Here is a 23424-nt window from a genome sequence, read left to right on the forward strand (position 1 = left end):
CTTTGGGGATTCTCGTGCCTTGTATTGCGTCAAGTGGTATCAGAGGAATGGTTTGATCTGGTTGGAGATTATCAAAGTTGGAGATTGATCTTGTGGAGCAGAGTTTGATCTTGTGGTGGATTGTTCTTTTTGGAGTCGTAGATATCTTGGTTGTGAGGTGGTAGATCGTGGTTCTAATTGTAATTGTAGAGGACTCGCAGATGGATCTTGATATGGAGAGATGGTTGTGAAGATGGTGTGTCGATCTTATTGAGTGAAGGTTGGATATGGTTGATCTTGTAGATTTGTTGCTTTGGGTTTACAAAGATCTTGGAAGATGCCTCCGAGAAGATTGGACCCTAGGGCAATTGATGATCTCTATGATACTGTGGAGATCGGGATTTCAGAGAAGATTAGATCGGATTTCAGATTTGAGATGGAGATGGTGAAGAATGAGATCATGATAGCTATTGTTGGTGTACTTAGGAATGTGGGTATTGAAGATGGTTATGAGGAAGTTGTTGAAGACTTTTAAGTTGCTGGATCTAGTAGAGAAGACAGAGTTGATTGCATGGAAAGACCTGTGGAAGACAGAGTTGGTTGGTTGGATAGATCTAGATCTCAGTTGAAGCTGAAGTAGAAGATGGATGTTTCTAATTTCATAGGTATTTTGAATCCTAAAGACCCGATTGATTGGATTGGCGAATTGGAAGACTACTTTGAGCTAGAGGATATTGAAGATCTGCTTAGAGTGAGGTTGGCACAAACTAAGTTGAAAGGACATGTTGCTTTATGGTGGAAGGATTTACAAAGAGATAGAGAAGAAGGTGAAATGAAGATCACTAGATGGAGATTGCTGTTTACAAAATTGAAGGCTAAGTTCATTCCTGCTGATTATGAACTTGAATTGTTTAAGAGATTGCAGTATTTGAAACAAAAGGATATGATTGTGAAGGATTATATTAAGGAGTTCTATAAGTTGACTATTTGGTCTGGACATAGAGAGTTGTCTAAGGAAAAGGTAGCTAGATATATTAATGGTTTGGGATTCAATATCCAAGATGAGATTGGTATGCTAAATATTGATTTAGTTGAAGATGTTTATCAGTTTGGTCTGAGGGCAGAAGAAAAGTTGAAGAGAAGACATCAAGGTAATTCTCAAGGTAAGGAAAAGAAGGAGCACTCTCTGAAGGATAAACAAATTGTTGAAGATGAACCAAAGCCTGTTGAGTAGAAGAGAAGAACGGGTAAGGTTGCATTTAAGGGTACATGCTATAAATGTGGTGAAGGACATAGAGCTTTTGAATGTCCCAATATTGAAAGGAAAGTTGGTGATAAAAGAGTTGATGTGGTGAATGAGGCTGACCATTCGATGAATGAACTCGAGCAGTATGGGGAGAACTTGTTGATTTAGAGAGTATTGCTTGGTAAGAAGAAATTGGAACCTTGTCAAAGGAGGAATTTGTTAAGGAATTGTTGTAATTCTGGAGGCAAATGCTGGAATGTAATTGTGGATGGTGATACTGATAACATAGTTGCTGAGGAGATGGTTTAGAAATTTGGTTTGAAGAGGGTGAGACATCCTTGTCCTTATAGGAACAATTGGTTACAAGATGAACATGCTTTGGAAGTTGGAGAATAGTGTCTTGTTAATTTTCAGATTGGACAATATGTTGATCAAGTGTTGTGTGATATTGTAGACATGATTAGTTGTAGACCTTGGTAGTATGATTGTAGGGCAACGCATGATTGTGTCTAGAATGTGTTTACTATTGAGAAGGGTGCTAGGAAGCATTCCCTGATTCCTTTGCAGAATGTAGAGCTTGCTAGGAGGAAATAGAGTTTTGGCAGCTGAGTTGAGTTGAAAGATTTCCAAAGTGTTAGAGATCAGCATAGAAAGCAGACCTGAATGCAAACTATTAAAAGCCATTTTAATATTAAGAGGAGAAAAGGCGGTGAAAGCGGACGACAAAAGATAGAAAGGGGGAAGTTGAAGAGTTATTGCTTGGGCATTAAAAGAAGATGATTTGATTAATTTGAGCATGCTTGGATATTGGATGGAGATTTCTTCTCTTAAAGAATTGGAAGCTCAACTTCAACCATTTTGTGGATGAAAACCCTTGAGCCAAAAGATAGTGGACAAGAACCCATTGTTCGTTGGAGACGTTATTTTAGGTGTCTCACTTGTGCTTACATTTATCTCTTATTCTCCAATCTAATTATTATTTTTTGTTTTTATGATTGGAGCTGAATGCTATTTTATGGAAAAGTGACATCCATTTGAGAAAACATATTGAAGCAAGTATTTTTACATGTACAGGTGAAAGTGGAACGAAACAGAAATTCAGAGATAGTTAATTGCTGATATTTTACTTATTAAATCTGAATGTTTTTGCATGAATTATCTGATTACTTTTTAGATCACCAAATTGGTGAGAAGACAAGGATTGGCAAAATTAATGGCTCAAAGCAACTTGGATGCTAATCATTTGAATTTGGTAGAAGAGGAACATAAAGATGATCTTTATGATATGGATGGGTGTGAGTGTATGCAAACATAATATACTACTTACATAAAATGGGATGTCTTGAGGTCATGTATGATAACCATAGTAACACATATTCGCGTCCTCCCCTTTTTACCCCACGTCTCAGAGACAAGTACACACTGAGAACTTGGGGATTCTGCCCCCCCATCCCCTATGATGCTACTAGATTCTGCCACCTCCGCCAAGGATGGCGTGATGTACTGGTGTTGACTATTTGCTGATTTGATATTTATGTTCGATGTTCCAATTCAATGCAATGTTCAAGTATTTACTCTTTTACATCATTATATAACTAGCATTCTAAGTATCGTATGTATAATATATACAACCCTCCTGTCCCCCCTTCACCCCTGCCCCCTCCCAAATTAAGGCCCCTCTGTGCCCCCATCTCAGTAACCTGTCCCCTCGTTTCACCGTCCCCCAGGGTGGTGCAACTATGATGTTAACAAGAAAAGGACATTAAAGTTGCATGCTATCAAATATGTCATAGTGAATGGTAAACTTCTATGGAGAAATGTAGATGGTGCCATGCTAAAATGTGTGGAGCAGAATCAATCTAAGGAGTTGTTGTCAGAGGTGTATAGTGGAGTTTGTGGGGGACATTACATGGCCAAAACAATTGCACACAGGGTATTAAGGGTTGGGTTTTTGTGGCCAACAATATACAGAGATGTACACCAGAGAGTAAAAAATGTGATATAGGCCAAAGGTTTTTTGAGAAATTGCAATTATCAAGAAATTTGCCATTGAAGCCAGTTGATGTACAAGCTCCTTTTCAGTAATGGGGTACTCATTTTATTGGGAAGATAGCATGTAAGTCAAGTGGTGGTCATTCTTGGATCTTAGTGGCCATTGACTATTTTACAAATTGGGTTGAGATAATTCTAACTAGGAAAGCAAGAAGCTTGTGATTGATTTTCTAATTGATAACATATTAACAAGATTTGGATGCCCATAAATAATAATATTAGATAATGCAATGTGCTTTAGATCAGAGAAATACAGAAAATTCTACTATAAGTATGACATTCAAACATCATATTTGTCACCCTACCATCTGTAGGGAAGTGGGCAACTGGAATCAAGCAACAAAAGCTTGATGAAGAACATCAAGAGAGTTCTATAAAAGAATAAAAAGGCTTGGAACTCAAAGTTGAAATTAGTAGTTCAGGCAAATAGGCTAACAATAAATAAGGCAATAAGATGTGCTCCTTTTGACTTGTTATATGAAATACATGTAAGGCTACCCTAGAATAACTTAATGCAGATGTAAAAATTTGTCCAAACTTATGGCGATCATGTGGAAGAATATGGAGTTGAGAATTGAAGATTTGACGGAGCTAGATGAAACTAGAAGAGAAACTTTTGCCAAAAATAACAAGTTGCAAATGCAAGTCAAGCATTTTCATGACAAAAGAATTGCAAGGAGTTTTCAAGTAAATGATCTAGTCTTAATATGGAATTTTGGATTGGAAGATAAAGGGAGGAATGGTAAGTTTGATGCCATCTGGTCAGGTTCCTTTAACATTCTTGAATTGCCAATTCATGTACAATTCTTGAAGCCCTACTTTTCTTGAAGTAGTCCTTTTTCCATGAACAATGGAGTAGGTTTTGTACATAGTTATAGTTCTCCTTTTCTGTTTGGTTGTCTTTTGGTGTGCTTTACTCAACATTTTGGATTTCTTGCTTTATTCTAATGGAATGAATGTCCCCTACTAGAACCACTAGTGGTACTTCAAATCGAGCCTTGCAAGTTTTTATGTGCCTTAAAGATTTTGATCCTATCCAGTTTGTATTTCTCTTTATCATGTTAGTGTAGTTTTTTATTTTTCCTTTTTTGCTAGGTTTTTCCTACACTTTTTAATAATCTCGCTTAGGTTAATAAAGCATGTCTTATTAGGTGAATGGTTGTGAGGTGTCACCTTCCTACATGTGAGCATCCATTAGCTATCTTGGGAAGATACTTTGCTATCTTTAGTCCGATAGATGGTTGCTCCTCATTGGTTGGTGTTGACACCTCCTCCCTCTTCCTAGCCTATATAAGCATGCTACCTGGCTTGTATTTGTATCTCTTATTTTTGCATCCTCTTAATGCTATTTTTCTTCCAGCATTTGCATTACTCTCTTGGAGACTAACTCTATGATGCTATTTTGATTTTGTATCATTTGCATTCATAGTTTAGATATTTACTCTTTGCACTAGTTTTCTGGGTTATTAATCTTTTCAGATTCTAACATGGTATCAGAGCTTTTCTATGTGCAAGAGTAGATTTTAGTTTCCTTATTTGAGAGATTCGGGGGGGGTAAATAAACTTTATTCTAGTTTTTTGAAAAACGAAGTATGCTCTTCTCTTGCATCTTTGGATGATCTTGAGAATCAGAAAAGTTTTGACAAAAACAGTTTTTCTCTGGGGTTTCAATCTCAAATCTGACAACCAACTTGCATATTTGGAGTTTTCAATCAGTTTTGCAGGTTCCAGCATGCCATTGATGGACTTGAGAAGCTGATCCAGCATTTGCATGTCAAATTTTGGTTGCTGGGGTCGTTTTTTGATTTTTGGAGCCGTTTTTTTCTATTAAAGGCGTCTGATTTACACTATAGCAACATCTTCTGTTCATCAACAAGAAAAACGCTTTCTGGGTTTTGTTCGCAGCCCCGAAAAACCATCTGGGTATCTTTTAGATTTTGCATGCAAGCTGTATATTTTTCATAATCGAGCATGCAAAGCTACAGCCATACCCCTCTCCGTTGGCAGTCGCAGATTTGAATGCAGTTTTCAAATGTCTCGTTCTTGCTCATACAGACTCCGATTTTGATGATTCTTGTTATGAACTTGGCTATTTTTTTGTGCTCTATCCACTATTGGAGTTATTTTTTGATTTTCATGCATGAATTCTTCAGAAATTGCAGATTCTCAGCCGTGACTGTGCACAGTTCTTATTTTGGAAACTTCGGAGGATCATAACTTTCTCATACGACCTCATATCGAGGCGATTCTTTTTTTGAAAGTGCATGATTTTTTGAGTAGATCGCAGTGGTGCTATTCGTTTCTTTGATTATTGTGCCCAAGTTTCACTTTTAACATATGCTCTTCATGAGGGTTTGTAATGCATTGAAATCAAGACCTACTTGTGGTTTTTTGGCCATAACTTTTGCATATGGAGGTATTTTTCCAATCCGAAAGAAGCATCGAAAAGCTGGTTCTGAGACAGAGATACTGGTATAGGTTTTTTTGAGTTTTTGATACAGTTTGGTTGCCTATTATGGCAATCAAAGTCAGATGTTCTATTTTGCACTCCGGGAGGCGTATCTTGAGCTTCCGATCTCCGTTTTTGGACTTCTTTATATCGCTGGAAAGCTCTTTCTGTGCTCTTTCCAGTGATGTTGGTTGTTGTTCCAGATTCTGTTCTAGACACATCCTATTTAGTCTTTTGCATTTTAGCATTCTGGTGGATATTCTGTTTGTTTCAGGTCCGGGGATCGATTTTGTTGCTTCAGTTGCTTCGTTTTGGGCTTTACCTTCTGTTGTTTTAGCCTTATGTTTTTTTTGATCATTGTTGATATTCACTGTAAGCATCTTTATGCAACGCACTGAGATAAAGTGCCACTCTTGCGATTCGGGATCCTTTTCATCATTGTGATTCGTTGTACTCGCACTATTATATAAAGTGCCATGGGGGGGATAGTTGTTTGCCGCTTGTAGGCTCTCTTTCTCTAATTCCTCATGCAGTGTCGACGACACATGCCTTTATTTGTGTTTGTACCTCACTCTCGATGAGTTTGGCTCCTGTGTTGTAGGAGATTTTTTGGCCCATCTTTTCAGCTGCCTGTCACCTCACCTACCTTAAGGGGAGGATATATTGTTGTTCTATGCTTCTTTGGTTGATGGTTCGTGCCTTCTATTTCCATGGAGGTTCCTTTGGTTGATGGTTCGTGCCTTCTATTTCCATGAGGGTTCTACAGATCAGCATTTTGACAGAGTTTTGCGGTTCTTCATGCTTCAGTGATGCTGCTTCTTCATGATCACTCCTTGTTCCTGTTTTAGGGGACAATTTCCCTAGTGGGAGACTTCTTCAGTTCTTCACTAAGTTCTTACCTCTTTTTGGGGGAGGGTTTTTCCCTTGTGGTTTTCTCTCTTTTCCCACTTTCAGAGGTTGCATCTTCTTGCATTGTACTTGGGTACCTAACATGGCCTCGTTGCCGGGACCCATTTCTACATCCACCTAAGCTTCACTTATGGGGGGGTGTTAGTGTAGTTTTTTATTTTTCCTTTTTTGCTAGGTTTTTCCTACACTTTTTAATAATCTCGCTTAGGTTAATAAAGCATGTCTTATTAGGTGAATGGTTGTGAGGTGTCACCTTCCTACATGTGAGCATCCATTAGCTATCTTGGGAAGATACTTTGCTATCTTTAGTCCTATAGATGGTTGCTCCTCATTGGTTGGTGTTGACACCTCCTCCCTCTTCCTAGCCTATATAAGCATGCTACCTGGCTTGTATTTGTATCTCTTATTTTTGCATCCTCTTAATGCTATTTTGCTTCCAGCATTTGCATTACTCTCTTGGAGACTAACTCTATGATGCTATTTTGATTTTGTATCATTTGCATTCATAGTTTAGATATTTACTCTTTGCACTAGTTTTCTGGGTTAGTAATCTTTTCAGATTCTAACATATCATGCGTTTAAGGCTTACATTTTTGGGTTTTCTTCCATTTGTAATTGTTTTTTGGTTAAACCCTAGGTCTTTTCAATTCCAACATTACTTTTTGGCTTAGAACAATTGAGGGTCATTGAATTGTTAACAGGTGCCATGTTTCGTCCTTAGGTTATTTCATTTCTAGCCGACCTATTAATTCCCCCCGCTACCCCCCCCTCTAAGTCTTATTTTGTAGCTCTAATGTGACCAGGGTCGTTTATCCTTTAAAAAATAACTTGAGTGTCGCTTTCATCCTAGGTCGGGCCCCCTTCTTATTAATAAAGTGTTACGTGTCAAGGTTTCAACATTCCTTGCAATGCCGTAAAGCCCATTCCTTGAATATTTTATTTCATTGTGGCATCGTGGGAGATTGCCACCGACCACATATCTACTGGCCGAATGAACCATAAGGGGGTTTTAATATATTTTGCCGACTGCCTTTTGCTAAAGGTTGAGCTATGTAAAGTGCACGAATTTGCATGTGAAGTGAATGAATGCAGATGTTTTAAAGCTGATCGAAAAGTTGCTTGAAGGTTATTAGTTGAGGCTTTAACATTGCTGCAGTGAACTAGTAAAATGAGACCAGATCTAACGGTTCTTGTGATCTTGTGATCAAGAAATGCGAGGATGTTAACCACTGTGGCATCGCAGGGTGATGCCATGTATCCATGTTGAGCCAAAACAAGTCAACAATAGCGCTAGGAGCTGAATTGTAAAGATGATGAGATGAATGCTTTCGCTGGTCATTTGATGGTCCCTTTTACCAAGTAGGTCAATGTCAAATTGACTACTAAGATCCCTTTGATGAGCAAATGCGGAGGAGGATCAACATATGGTATTGAAATTTGTTGCTGTAAAAAAATGGAGCTATTTTTTGGCTCAAGTGAACATTAATGGCAGAAGGGACATAAGTTGTTTGTTCTAGATCAAATAGAAGATGATTTTCTAGCCATTTTTACTCACCAAAGCATTCAGGCAAGAGCAAAGTTTGATTCTAGAGCCGAAGAAGATAAAAACAAGTTTTTGCAGTGCAAAATTAGAATTTTCCTTTGTGAAAAAGTCATGAGTGCATTTCTTTAATTTTCCTTGGTTGTTTCAATGTTGTGGAATTAAGAATTGATCCTAAATTGTGGGGAAGGGACTACAACTTATTTTGAGATTGGGTTATTAATAAGATATAATAGAGATTTGCTTGAATTGATATTGTAATTGCAAAATTTCGTAAAACTTTTTTCCTCTTGTTTAAAAGTTGTAATCGAAAGCCCTACTTTGTTGAAATGGCACCTTAAAGGCCTCATTCTAGACAAACAAAATATGAAAAGAGAAACCTGTATGATGATTTTCTATATGAAATGAAGCCATCAATGGAGGATAGATATCAGGGACAAAATCTCACAACAGGTAAAACCCTAGGTGAGGATTTGATTGACAAAGCTTGCAAATGTGGTTCTGCTAATAACAAGTCTGGATATGTTCCGATTGTGGGTTGGATAGAGGAATCTTTAGTCGCCTTCGTCCAATGCACGGCAGTATGATTTGGGGAAGTTTGTAGTACAAAATGTTTTCATGGATGTTGACTTGCTTAGGCAGTGATTGATATATACAACCGAATTTGAGGGTCGTGAGGGGGATGAAGGAGAAGTGCTATTATCAATCAGAAGGTAGGAAATTTAAGATGTTTTTGGTTTATATGAGTCTGCATCGTTCCCAAATCCTATTAATTTGGAAGAGATGAAAGAAGATTACAAAAGGATGAAATTTTTTATTAGAGGAAGTCTTCTTCTCGCCCATTTGGCCAAAGCAGGATAAAAAAATACTTACACTGGCCCAAGTTCAGTAGAAACCTTCCCAGTTGATGCTTTTGGTCCGCACCTCATAGCTACTTTTTTCTCACTTTTCCAAGTTCTAGGTTTTCGTCCAAGTACAGTTATGCCAATGGCATATATGCATATGCCAATCTAAATTCAACATTCAAATTTCACAGTGATATATGACTATGCCCAATACCTCAAAGATAAGATACATGAGGGGTTGGAAGAATTACAAATGTGAGGGTAAAGCCCTTTTCTTTTGGTACTCTTTGTTAATGCATATGTTGTACATATATGTAGACTTTTTTGAAAATTCTATGATTTTGAGAGTTGGAGAGAAAAATTGAGGATAAAGAGCAGAAATCTGCCTTGGAGCAAAAAGAGATAGTCAGTTCAGTTTTGACTCATTTGAATGAAAAGATGGATAGCAAATTGGCAAGTATTCATGTTTTATATTCTTTATTGTTTGAGGGTATCAGATGTTTTGATAGAGACAAAGAAGTGACTGCACCTTTATTTGCTAAATGGGTGCATAGGGCGAATTAGTTAAAGACAATGTGTGTAGCTTCTAGATATTATGCTGATAAGCCACCAACACTTCAACCAACCCATTTGTTGGTAAAGTCAATACAAGAATTTCAAGATTTACAAGAGGATATAGAAAGAAAAATTAGAGAACTAATGAGGAGATTAAGTGAACTTCATGATAAACTACTTCCTGGGAATGTAGATGAAAATGCAGTTGCCAAGCCATTTCAGCTATGGAAGAAATAGACAGAGAAGGTTATAAACTCTCAAGGAGACGTAATTGGTGAAGATCTTGACACAGGCATGCTGGAAAGTAGCATGGATAAAATCATAAGCACAGGAAAATTTTTGAATCCTTAGAGAGGGACGCAAATGAAGTGGCAGTTAAGTGCATTCCTATGGACAATAGCTAATGAAATCATGAACTTCAATTGGCCATCAGATGAAGAATATAATAATTGGGTGGAAATGTACTTAAAGGAGGAAGAAAAGGAATACATAGCTAGCCAACTAATTATTTCATATGACAGACTGGCTACACAAATTTTGGCATGGTGTTATCTTTTTGGAGTACAAGCATGCACCAGCACATGCCCACATTAGCTATTTCACATGTGCTAGGTGGGAAAGATGTGAAGAATGTTTTTGATTAAAATGATGAAAGGCATTTTTGTCTTGTTTGTAAGAAGAATCACAAGTGGTTCAACGGACTAGTGATATGTGTCTTCTCTGGCCTGAAGCTTGTTTGCTTCCTTGTTTCTATAAAAGGGAATTCAAGGCCATGAGACAAGGGTTCCAAAATCTCTGTATTTTTATTATTATTGAGATCAGAGTATAGGTTCCAGTGGCAAGTCTATGTGAAAATGAGTTAGTTAGGTGGATACCCCTTAGTCCTTGGCTCTTAGCTGAAGAGGTTCAGCCGTAAGGCTCGCGCTCCCTTATTGGGTAGCTACAAATATTTTGTGGAGGACCTCCATCAAATAAAAATAAAAATGAGTTAGTTGTAAAGTCGGTTACAGAGAAAATATATGAAGAGTTCAGTGTTAAGTTTTGTGCAGGTCTCGAATGAATGAAATGTAAAATTGTCTTGTGACAGGGATAACAGTCAAGCTTAATATATATTTGTATATGTCAGATCCATTTCTCTTTAATGTACAATTCTACTACATTTTGAATGAATATAATCAAGGATTTTCTCATTTAGTGCACTATTGTGGTGTATGTAATTTCTTGTTCATGCTTTGATCTAAGGGGTCAATTAAATGCTCGAGTAGAATAACAGATTGGTAGATTTGTGCAAGGATTTTGTTAAGCAGTTTGGGTTGAGATTGTTGATGAGATGTATTGTAAGGCACTACTATCTTAGATTTTATGCTAGCAGTTAAAGTCTATCATATTTCATTTTATGTTCTATGAATTCAAGTTCCCAATGGAATAAGGCACTGATCATAGCTTGGATTTATTTTTATTGTCAGAATTGTGTTCAAGTTCAGCTGCAACTTGCTATTAATCGTTAAATAATGCAGTATCTTTTCATTTCATATGTGTTCTTGTTGTATATTGATATCATCTCATTCTCCAATTGGTTCAGGATCACTTGGGATTAGCCATTCCTAAGCATTCTACCACTCTATTGAACCTTTATATGAGATTATCTCTTTCATTTTAATGTCATTTACAAATATGGTGTAGAGATTGTAGATGCATCAAGGGATCACCCTCCTGGGTTTTGCAGAGCCCAAAGTGCAGAAGGGTTTGTGATATCCTTGTCAGTTGGTCCAAGTCCAGGAGATTATTGAAAATTGGAGTTGGCTTCTCCATAGATAATTGAAAGATCAACTTGGTTACCACATTAATAGTGTAAAACCTCAAGGGAACCAACACATTTACTATAATATTAAGTTGTTTCTCAACTTAATATTTGTTAGACATATAAATCATGTGAACACTAATTCCCAACACCCTCCCTTTGTGTGGACATGGAGAGAGATCATTACACAACTTGAATACTTTTAGGTCTACATACTGCTAACTGGATCTTGCTGCATGTGATCACCTTGAAGAATATATAACACTTTGACTTCTAGTAAACTTATCATTGGTCAACCATACATTGAAGAAGTTTGATAGTCAGAGGATCTTTGTAGTCAGCTGGTCTTCTGTACAACTGTTTACAATATGCCTTAGCACTTCCAACTGCAATAAACCAACTCTTGTGGCTCATTATCTTGATTCAAACGAAAGTCTCTTTCCTTCAATGGTTTTAAATAGGCTGACCACAAACCTTGACGTGAACACGAACCCATCAAGTGTCCAGCTCGTGTTTTTTTTAGATCCTCTCACAAACCCTTTCAAGATCCATGAAATGACTTACATTGTTGCTTTTGTTTGCCACTATGCTTGTACAATAGGGAAGATAGAAATCAACTTACACATTACAATTCTGAAAAGCCCATACTGGCAATGGGAATGAACATTGGTTATTACAATGTGAAATTCCATTTAGTGACACAACCAAGAACATTGAAAAGAAATGCATATCATGCTGCATACATGAAAAATAAAATGCCATGAAAGTTGATGAGCAGCCCCATCGTTGGTGACTGATGAGAGGATGTTGATTGTCCCTCCTCCATTGCCTTTTGTCTCCAGTATGTTTACTACTTAGCAAATTTGACTTTAAGGCACATTTCACAGTTGCAAGGAAAAAATATATCCTGACACTCCCCCACCCCCCCAATGTGAACTCACAAGGAGTATTAGGTACCATCAATCATGTACTCCAATCATAAATGACATAATTCGTAGTTTTTTATCACATTTTTTTGATACAGTTAAAATTTGACAAACATTAACTGCATAGAATATTTTTATAGAACTTTTAGATTATCAGACAATATTTCTTGAAGAACTAAAATAAATATCTTTATAATATTAGTAGGCAATAGCAACTTACTATTTGCAAAATATGGTCAATATTTACCCAATGCATGTGCTTCCTGGAGCAATTATAATATTTGATATTTTCAAATTGAGCACCACTCCACTTGAGGACCCCATACATTGTTTCCATAGCATCCCATTTAAACCCATTGGCATCGAATTTCCCTTCCTCTAACAAAATTGATGCATTAAGCTGTAACCATAAGGTAACATATATTCAAACAACTCCCTTAATGCCTGCTATGTTTGCATTCCTTTCCACTCAGCCCATTGACATGAAAGATGGAATATTGAGCTATCTTGTACTGATGCAATGAAAATCAATGAAAAATATTTGATGTTGCTCTCTTTTTTGACGCCGATGCTCTTATGCTATTTTTTCGCTTTTTCTCCATAGTTGCTTGTGAGTCCCTATCAAACCAGATCACTTACAGATGTTCAAAATTTTTAAATACATTTAAAAGATCAATTTTTTTGTATCGACTATAAATAGAGCATAATTCTCTCCACTAGGGCAACCTGTTTATTTACCTAATTACCAAACAGTATGTTTCAAAGCTTCAATAGAGGTTTCATTTCACTTTAGTAAAGGAAGCGCTCCAAATATATGGGCAGCTGCCTGTACAAGTATAGTAAAATAATCACTTAAGCAATGATTCCTCCTGTATTAATCCACAGGCCTCAAGTTTCAACTCTACATGGTCATGGTTTCTTCAACTCTCTCACCTTCTTAGCATAGAAAGACTCCCTCACAACCCCAATACTGTGATCTTTGGTTGTCTGATCTCAACAGATCAACATTTCAACTAATGATCACCCATCTCTGTCAAGCTAGCAGCACTAAAACCTGTAATTTGAAATTCTCATCACATCAGCAGCATAAAAAAATTCAGATCCCCATCTACATAGTTTATAAAATATTACTTGTAATGTTTGCAAGAAAATGCCAATCAAACCAAAGCGAGATTTGCCGCCACTTCGATCTTTGTAATTTCACCTCTATGGTGTTGCTTTCTTGTTAGGTTATGTACTTATTACTGTCATTACTCTAAATCACACGAATGCACAGATCTCCATAGGAAGCTCTTTGCAAGTCAGTGCAAAGTAACTCATCGCTATTTGCATCAGCTACAGCTGTGGCTTATGGAAAGTTACTCCAAGACCATCACAATAAAATAGAAGCAATAAAATAGAACAGAAGCAAGTATGATGCTTCTCTCTTTATCATTCAGTACATTTACATATTTATAGGATTTTGGGTTCCTACGTTATAGGGACAACTCAATATTATGTGACCAACAAACTCTTAAATAAATGATTTTTAAAACAACGCATAATACAAACATTTAGTATAATATTAAGTCGTTTCTCAACATAATACCTGTTACACATTAACATGTGATTACTAATTCTTACAAACATTTGCTATGATATTAAGTTGTTTCTCAATTTAATATATGTTACACATTAAATATGTGAATACTAATTCTCAGCAGTTTTTCTTTGGATTCAATGCATAAGCAACCATGTGGAATGGAGTGTTGAGGCTGTCCCACCTGTGTTGATTGATGAGCTGAATGTGCTCATTGTAGAATACTAAGTGGGGTCTTCTTGGAAAACAATCCTCATCTGGTAAAGCATATAATTGATGTACTCATGCTCCTCTCCAAGGGTAGGTGTATCCAGTATCCTCCATTCCCATATTTGATGACTTGGAAAACTGAAGCAATGAGAGAGACTATGTATGTTGTATTAGTCCGAAATGCATCACCCTTCACTATTTCCTTCATTCTCTTCCCTTGCTCTGTTTTGGCTTCATCCCATTGAATCTCATCATTTGTCATAACCACGAGTTGTACTGGCTTTTGCAAGTCAAGCATTCTCTTGAGGAGAATAACATAGGATTCTTATCTGGTCTCAAGTGGGCTTCAAGAACTCTTTTGCAACCCTCTTGAAGAGTTTATGTAGAGTGTGGTGGTTGTAGATAAACATCTACATATCTCCTGCATTGCTGACCACTCCTCTAATCTAGTCAATCTTCCCAACGTCCTTGAGTGCATTGTTTATGGTTTGCACACAATATGGAGTCCAAATATGTGTTTATGTTGCCTCAATATGCTTTGCAACTTTGCACACATGTGCTGCATCTGTCACTACCCGGACCACATTTTGTGGCCCAACCTCCTTAATAGCTGTTGAAAGGATGTCAAACTGAAAACCACAATCTTTCCAATGCCCTGAACAATCAACTGCCCTGAGAAAGAATGAGCTATCTGAATATGTAATTAAGATGTTGATGAGTGAACGATGCCTATTGTCTGTCCACCAATCCATAGCTATTTTGCATCTGCAATCCTCCCAACATGCTCTCATTGACTCCATTAGTGCATTGATTTTGGTATAGTTGTTATCCAAGGTTGTGGTCCTCAATTTGTGGTCATCTGGTAGTAGATATGATAGTCCTCCCCTTGCCACCATTGACATCATCTCCTTTTAATAAAGAGATGAGCTACAAATGGGATGGCATTGGCAAAGGCATTTCCTTCAGCTACACATTGAACAAATCAACTATTTGGTTACTTTGTATCTTGCGTTTCCCCTTGCCCTATTGTTATTCACCTACAACACTACGAATAGATGAAGGTCCTGAGGTTGACCCTGACATTATTTTTGCTCTCAGATGCAATATACCAGTGGAAACATGTGGTTGCCCTTGCATCTATTGAATGGTTTGAACTTGTTACCTACCAAATGAAGTAGTAGGCACTGCAACTCCACTATCTTCCGAAACATTCCAAATCTTGTTGAACTCAATTTTTTGTGGAGATTTTTAGCCTCAAAAAATTTATATGCTTCCACACCTTTTGTTGGCCAAAAGAGGAAGTGTGCTTTAACTCTAGTGATGCTCGCAAACCATTCTGAACTACAAATGCTACATTTCCGTTTCCTCATGTCACCATCTGTTGGTGTTGGGGCTGTTGTTCGTATTGCAAACTATCCGAGAGGAGATTTGGGATCATAAGGACTCCTAGTATACTCTGCCAAAAGCTAGGAGGGACAATTTGTAGCAACTAGTGCACTAGCCATGGAACTAGTTTGGCCTTCTGGATTTGCCCCAAGCTCATCTCCCTCATCGTCATGCCTGTTAGGTTCATATTCTGATTGACTTGCACTATGAGAATGAATTTCTATATCATCCCTGCTCATATCATGACTATGGGAGCTCATTGTGACATTGCATTTCACAAAATAAAAATAAATTCAATAAGAACTTATTCTCAACCTACTATAATTAACAAAAAAAAAAAACTCTAAATTTTAATTCTTTTAACAAAATTCAAATTGTAAATCAAGTCACAAATTTATTTTTTCCCAATATTGACCCTTGACGAAAAAATGTAGAATCTTCATTTTACCCCCAAGATTCAACAGAGTCTGATTTAGAGAATGAAACAACAAAATGACAACAAATTTGAAACAGCATTGAACAAATGAAAATCATAAAATAACATAAGTAAAATTAAAAATCCTATCTTGTGCTTCAAAAATCTCTTCAAGAAGGTGAAGATCCTTCCTCTTATTCTTGCTCCCTGTCACTCTTTCACATGCAATCACTCCTTTGACTTCTCCAATCAGCTTCTCTCCTCTTCGCTCTTCTTTATCTTAATGTAGCAAACAATGAGAAATAAAATCGTAGGAATGAAGCATGGAGGGCCTTTTATAGGCTTTGAGGGGCCTAGATGAGCTCCGCGTACAATTAAGTTCAAATGGAATCCAAAAGTAGACTAAAACACATATTTTTAAAAAAGAACACCCACAAAAAGTTGTCTGCCGCCTGGGAATGCCCAGACATCCCTGGAATGGTCGAGGGATGCCTGCATGTTCCCCAACGTTCTGGGAATGTTGGAACGTTGCCATGTTCCGACGGTGATTGGGGGGAGAATGAGTGGCACCAAGGAAAGTTGGAATGCATCCCCACGTTCCAGGGACATTTTGAAACAGTTCACCAAGCAAATTTATTAAAGTAGGTCTAATAAAATATTAAACTAACAGATAGGCTCAGGCCAAGTACAGCTAAGCTTCTTTTCTTCTTCTTTTAAATCTCAGAAAACTTGACTAGAATTTCAAGGAACATTAGTGCGGGGCAATTATCGACTATTGCCAACAACAAAGGTTGGAAAATATATTTGGGGTTAGTTGTTACGACTACTCAGCCAATAATTCTAGGCTTCTAATCTAATGAAATTGAGACAGTATATTGCACTTGCGCTTGACAACCATTAGAAGGTAAAAACAACATTGTTCTGAGCCACCTTAGAAGAAAAAGAGGGTTAAAGAGATTAGAGACACCTACCTAATAACTATAACAGTAAGTGCAAGTGATGCTTGTTGACAGTTATGGTAATGTATTGTTGCCAATGGTCATCACAAAAATGTTGAAATACCAATATATCAATTAGGATGGCAAGCACAGATTATGCGTACTGATCACAAGATGTGGTTGTAATGCGAGACATAAAGAGTGTACAATCTGAGAGTTGCCCTTGTTTTGATTGAAAGACAATGTTTATTTTAAGATAAGGAATGCATTAATTTAAAGCTCACTAGATTACTTTAACTAGCAGTTTACAATTCAATTAGGGTTTGTAAATGGTTTAGTTGTCACATGAATATGACTGATAACACACCAAGATTCTTTTGGTTGGCTAGAAAGATCAATGCTGAAATGTATTGGCAAATTCTGATCCTGATTATAATGTGCAGGAAGTTACAGCTTGTGAAGTAGTTGTGAATCCTACAGAGAAAGTTATTGTTGCTCAAGATTGTAATGTAAGTTACATGAATGTATTTTGTATCTTATTTTCTGGTGGATTTTCTATGCTACACTGGACAAATATAACTCCTCTTTCATATTTAGTTCACCTTACCAGTTTATATTGTTTTCTGTGAGTTTTAGTCTAATCCTGTTTGTTGCTTCCGTGTGTATGTGCAGTGATAATATTTTTTTTGTTTGAGGTGCAGATACAAACTTTTTAAATTTACTGTTTTCTAATACATATATTTTCCTTTTTATTTACAGTAACGCAGCTGGCGATAGCATAGTCTTCTGTGAATTAGTATAGGTATCAAAGGAGAAAGTATGATCAAAATCTACACAAATACTGTCATACTACTGTTTCCAAATTCTTCAGTAACATCTTTAATGAGAATAGGATATTCTTGTCAAGTTGGTTTGCTGATATAAGAATTGTATCTTTCAAGGAAGTACTTATGAACATATGTGGTTAATCTGTTTCATTATATCTCTGATCTTAATACTAGCAGAAGTTCCAACATAAAGGTCTCCTTGCTAGACTTTTGGGTTATTTTTCATTACATTGTGCACTGGTGGAAAGCCGGTAACATGTCATTTTGGATAGTGGGATCTGAGAGATGAGTTCCAACATATGTATGTAGCAAATTAAGTGGGTGCCTCTCAGCAACAAGGTTGTTAATTTCATTAGGATAACCTAAGATATATGCCTTAATGTTCCAAGGTAGGAAACAGTGGTTTATTTGTTGCTTATCACTGTATCTGTTAGCTTTTATCAGCGATTATACTTTTGAGTCTATGAATTGAACATTGATGTTGCAGTCCCCTAATGAGAATAGTCTGAAGGATTAAGCATGGCATGGACACTTGAATGCTCATGCTGTCCTCGGAAAGAACCACCACTTAATGCTACATACCTGCATTTATGTATGTAATCTGGAAGAAGCTAAATTCCAAAATTTGATAGTTATTTCGTAGAGAAGGCAAGTGCATGGATATATTAGTTTCTCTTGCTAGTTGAATTCAATGAGTATTCATGCAAATTTCCAAACAAGCAATGATTGCAGTAGCCTGAGCTGCCATATGTGGTGCCTGGGTCCTATTTCTGTTTTGTACTATCACAAATATATACACTCATTGACGGAGTGGATAGATATATTGTCTCTTAATCACATTGGGCTGGAAAATGACATCTTCTACAAGGGGTTTGAAAGGATGCTGGCCGAGGTGGAAACCGACCTCCAATGGAGTTTGGATACACGGCAGCGCCTGCAACCGAACTATCACTATTCCATAATTATGATAGCCAAACACGACTGGTTCGCTCGATAGAATTGTAGGGGCCAATAGGTGCTGCTTACTCCTCCGCCCTATATATCTATGGGCCTCCTCAAGAACTGCTGGATCTACTCCTTGGATGCTTACTCCTGCGCCTCCCCTACCATTCTATAGGCACCCGACCATCGATAGGATATGGGGCGAGATGCCCCCGATCTGCAATTTTTCCATGCTTCTTCGGGACAGAGTATAATATATGTATATAATAAAATATTTGAAAACTAAAGTTGATTCAATTCTTATTTACAAAATTTGAAACCTTTGGAGTTGAGAACATTTAATGATGTCAATACAGTTTGAATATTATTGAGTAATTCTGTACGATAGTAGCATATATTATATTCCATAGATATTGTGATGAAGATGCACTTTTGGACATGAGCTAGTACACTCACTCGAACTTTGCGCTTTTTAAAATCATATGTAAAAATTTCAAATCTTTCATTTTTTAATAATAATTTACTTAACCAGTCCTCTATTTGAAAACAAAATTTCAAGTTTTTATGGTCCAATATGATGCCACATCAGCATACTTTTTGTGAAGGTGTCTAGTTTGGCGCCAAAAAGTGAAAGACTGATATGTATGCATTAAGTCACGTTTCAATGGTGAATTGATGTGGCACCACGAGTTTTTTTTTCAAATTTAGAGGCATCTATTTGAAGATATGCATTGATGGAACATTCTTGGTGCACCACTATCAGTCTATTTTGGTTCATCTACTAGTCTATTTTGTTCACCTTAACCCACACAAGTATTAGCTTCTCTCCCCTAGTGATGTAGGTGCATCCTTGGGTTGTTGGTAAAGTTGCATCAACAACAAATATTTTCTTTTGGTTTACCAATTTATTGTTCATTTGGATAATTTTCTATTGTTTTAGCTTGCAATCAATCCAATTGGCTTGTTTTATTATGTGGTCCTCATGGAGTGGTCTAGGCATCATGAAGGCCCTATGTCTTGCTTTGCATCATGTTCTAATGTTTCTAGATGTAGTCATTTTAATATTGGTCTAGACCTATATTGACTTTCCTTTTCAATGGTTAGAGTGGTGAATTGCAACTTGTGATGAAGATTCATGATATATGATGCGTAATGCCACACTGTTCTATGATGTAATATGTTTCATCAACCCTCTTGTATGTTCACACGACATGATGCATTCATTTGAGATTCTTATGATTAAGGCCTTAATCTATTTGTTTGTAATACATTTTCATTGTTTTGGAAATTAATGATCATATAAGCCAACTTGTGGTTGGTGATCTTGTATATTAGTAGGGTAGCAGTTTTTGTTTAGACAATGCTAAGGTGCGACAAGAATGCTACATGATTAGGAGGTAGATTAGATTTAGAGAAGCAACTAGGATAACTTGAGTGTGTTTGTAACTTCATAATTTGATGGATGATTAACTGTAAACTTGTAGCAGTTGTATATTGACAATGGCAACGTAAAATCTGCATTTGTAGACGAACTTAATGATATTCAAACGATGTTTCTACCAATTATGTTCAATGCTTGTTTGTTTATTTGGGCATTTTTGTTGTCGCATATTCTTGCTGCAAGGTTGAACATCTTTGGGGATTCTCTATCCTTGATCGCATCAAGTGGTATTAGGGTTGGCTATACATCAGAGCAGAACAAGCACTTGGAATTCAATGTTGTGACTTGCATGTCTTGTTGTTGTGGAGTGATAGAAGTTGAGATTTCGATCTACATCATTTGAAGGCTAGTGTAAGGTGTTAATAAAAGGATAGGTTGTGGGAAGATTGGAGATCACACATGTGAACTTGGTTATGGGGCTACAAAAGATTAGATTCCACTTGCAATTGTGGGGTTTGCAAAAGAGGATTGGTGGGTTGGCAAAGTTGCTAATGTTAGCCCCAACTGATGATGTAACTTAGAATGCTTTGAATGCATGTGAAAGTGCCATATCAATTGTTATGTTGTTATTGATGTCTATGTCTTAGTTGGCTTTGACATTATACTATTTCATTAGAGTGCCATATCATTTGATTAATGAAGAGGATTTGAAGAAAGTATGTTGATGACATAGTTGACAAGTATGGTATTCAATGAGCATTTGAATGAGTTGGATAGTGATAATGTAATATTGGTTTGATTGTTTTACAATCATGTAATCATGCAATGGAATGATGAAGTTAATGTAGTCACTGAGATATATAAGCTACATCAAGTGACAAGGTAAAATGAGTGTAGTATTCTCGAGGTACTATAGTATTGACCAAGCAATTGGACAAGTTCAAGTTCTATATAAATTGAGTAATTTATATGTTAACCGAGTGAAATGTAATGTTCCTCTAGTATGAGTTGGAAGAACAAGTTAAGGAAGATGGAATAAAAGGTTGACTTATGATGAAAAATAAAGACTGGTCGAGAAGATCAAAGGCCAAAGTCAAAGTTTGTTACAAGATCTACAGTTGGAAAAATACAATGAGGATTTGATGACGAAGATTCAAACATGATAAGGATGAGCACAAAGTTCAATGAAAGTTCTATTTTCTAAGCTACTAAATACATTGAATTTGAGATCTACGGATGTGGTTAAGTAACAAAACCTAGAAGAATATGGAAGCAAAGACTTCACTATTTAAGGAGATGTTAAAGCAAGTTTTTGGTTATTGGTTGAATGCTAATGGATGTGAATTATTGACAGAGAAGAAGATAATAAAAGGAGCAAGGCGAACTGAGAAGACCATAAGGAAAGTAAAAGTGAGAAGATGTGAATTAGCGAAGTAGAGATCAAAGAAAGAAGAAGACATAACATAACAAAGATATGAATAAGCAAGATAGTGCAAAATCTTACATATCATTTGACTATTACTTTCTTACCATTGTTGCAGAAAAATCTCTTAACCGAGTGGACCTAACAAGTCTATTAAATCGTATATGGTAGCATTGATTAGTGATGTTTGTAAGTCTTTTAGAGCAGACAACTCTTTAGACAGGGTCAAGGAGTGATAAGGTCTAGATTATCTCTATGTTAGAACCCTCTAATTAGGTCACACTAAAAATGTGCATGTAACCTTTAACAAGGTTGACTCCTAACAAAGCTCACTTTAGAACAATGAAAATTATTTGGGTTGCTGGTCCCAGGTGGTTTTTCCCTTTACAAGGTTTTTATGTTAAATCATGGTGTTAATTGTCAAGTTGTTTTTCATGGTATTTACTTAATACCACAACTCGGTAACAATAAGGTAAAAGATAAGTTATATTTCTGATACTTGGTAATAAGAAAAACAATGAGATAATAGTTTGAAGTGAATTGATTACAAGATTGAATTAAGAAGTTGAATGAGATCATTGAGTTATTGCTATTGATGCTTATGAAGTTGAATTGGTACCAAAGTGTTTGAAAGACTTGCAAGATAACTAGACATAACTAATTCACCCCTCGCCTTAGTTATATAACAATTGGTATCATAGCGCAATGATTGGAGGAAGAAGTTTGAAGGAACTTAAGCTAAAGATCTGAATATGTATAAGAGAGAGGTACCAAAGATGAACAAGAAAACTTTCTCCTCATGGCAAAACAAAATGAGGCTATATTTGTTTGGAATTAGTGACAATGTTATATATTGGCTGGAAAAAAAAATACTACACCACCCCTTCCAATGACCTTGGAAAAAATTACTGAGAAGAAAGATCATAATAGTCCGATGATTGAAATTGGATCTACCCTAAATGACCTTGAGTTTGATGATGTCAAGAATTGTGCAAATGCTAATCAAACATGGGAGAAGTTGACACTTATACACGGTGGAGATCCAAATGTGCTGAGAGCTAAAGAAAATTTTAAGAGGCAAGTATGATGACATGAGATTGAAAGAAGATGGGAATGCTGCACATTATGTGAACCAAATTAAGGAAGTTGTAAGTACAATTATATCTGTTGGAGTAGTTAGTGATTTTGATATTGTAAGTAAAGTTCTTAGAACTCTTTTACCCATCTGTGCTATAAAAGTTTCTACAACTCATGAAGTTAGAGCTATGCTTGGTAATGATTTGCCACTTGATAGTTTAGTTGGTTGGTTGACTTCATTTGAGTTGAGAAATTATGATAACAATTTGGTTACACTTGGAAATGCTTTTAAGTCTTCACTAACCATTGGTAGTTCAAAGAAAGAGAAGAGTAATAAAGATGAATATGGATTTGAAGAAGATATTGAAGCATTGCTTGCAAGGAGTTTATCAAAAGGAAAAGGTAAATTGAAAGGTCAACTACCCCTAATTTGTTTTAAGCGCAATGAAGTTGGTCATTTTGCAGCTAAGTGTCCTAATTGAAGCAAGAGTAAAATAAATGATAAGAAATATCACAAGTACAAGAAGGACAAGGATTACAAAGACAAATAAAAGAATTCATGCTACATTGTCGAAGAAGAGCACATTGAGTCTAATTCTGATGATGAGAAAGAAGTAGTTGAGATGGTGTATGTTGTTATCAAGGAAAAATCTAATGGAGAAAGGTACGAGAATGAAAAAAACCCTATTTCACATGTTAGCAAGAATGATACTTGGATCATAGATAGTGGATGCTCACGTCACATGACTGGTGACATAAGTAAGTTTGACAAACTTGAAGAAATTATTGATGGTGCAACTGTTAAGTTAGGTGATGATGTTCCATGTCTGATGAAAGGTAGAGGATCATTAATGTTGAATGATAAAATCAGATGTGATGGTGCATACTGGGTACAAGGACTAAAATATAATCTTTTCAGTGTTGCTCAGTTGAGCAGTACAAGT

At 36.5% G+C, this 23424-nt stretch overlaps 1 protein-coding gene across 1 annotated transcript in view; it reads left to right on the top strand.

Annotated features, from left to right (window-relative positions):
• LOC149556680 (uncharacterized) overlaps positions 1 to 18304 on the top strand; it is a 41574-nt gene extending 23270 nt beyond the window's left edge. Inside the window, exons 2-3 of the mRNA XM_089831111.1 lie at positions 17274 to 17339; positions 17590 to 18304. Coding sequence (XP_089687237.1) covers positions 17274 to 17339; positions 17590 to 17592 — 69 coding nt within the window. The 3' untranslated portion in view covers positions 17593 to 18304. The remainder of the gene's footprint in view (positions 1 to 17273; positions 17340 to 17589) is intronic.
• Positions 18305 to 23424: the final 5120 nt, after the last annotated feature.

The sequence above is a fragment of the Cupressus sempervirens genome, chromosome 5 (assembly GCF_028749045.1).
Source record: "Cupressus sempervirens isolate cs-2001-9-10 chromosome 5, ASM2874904v1, whole genome shotgun sequence".
Taxonomy (NCBI): Eukaryota; Viridiplantae; Streptophyta; class Pinopsida; order Cupressales; family Cupressaceae; genus Cupressus; species Cupressus sempervirens.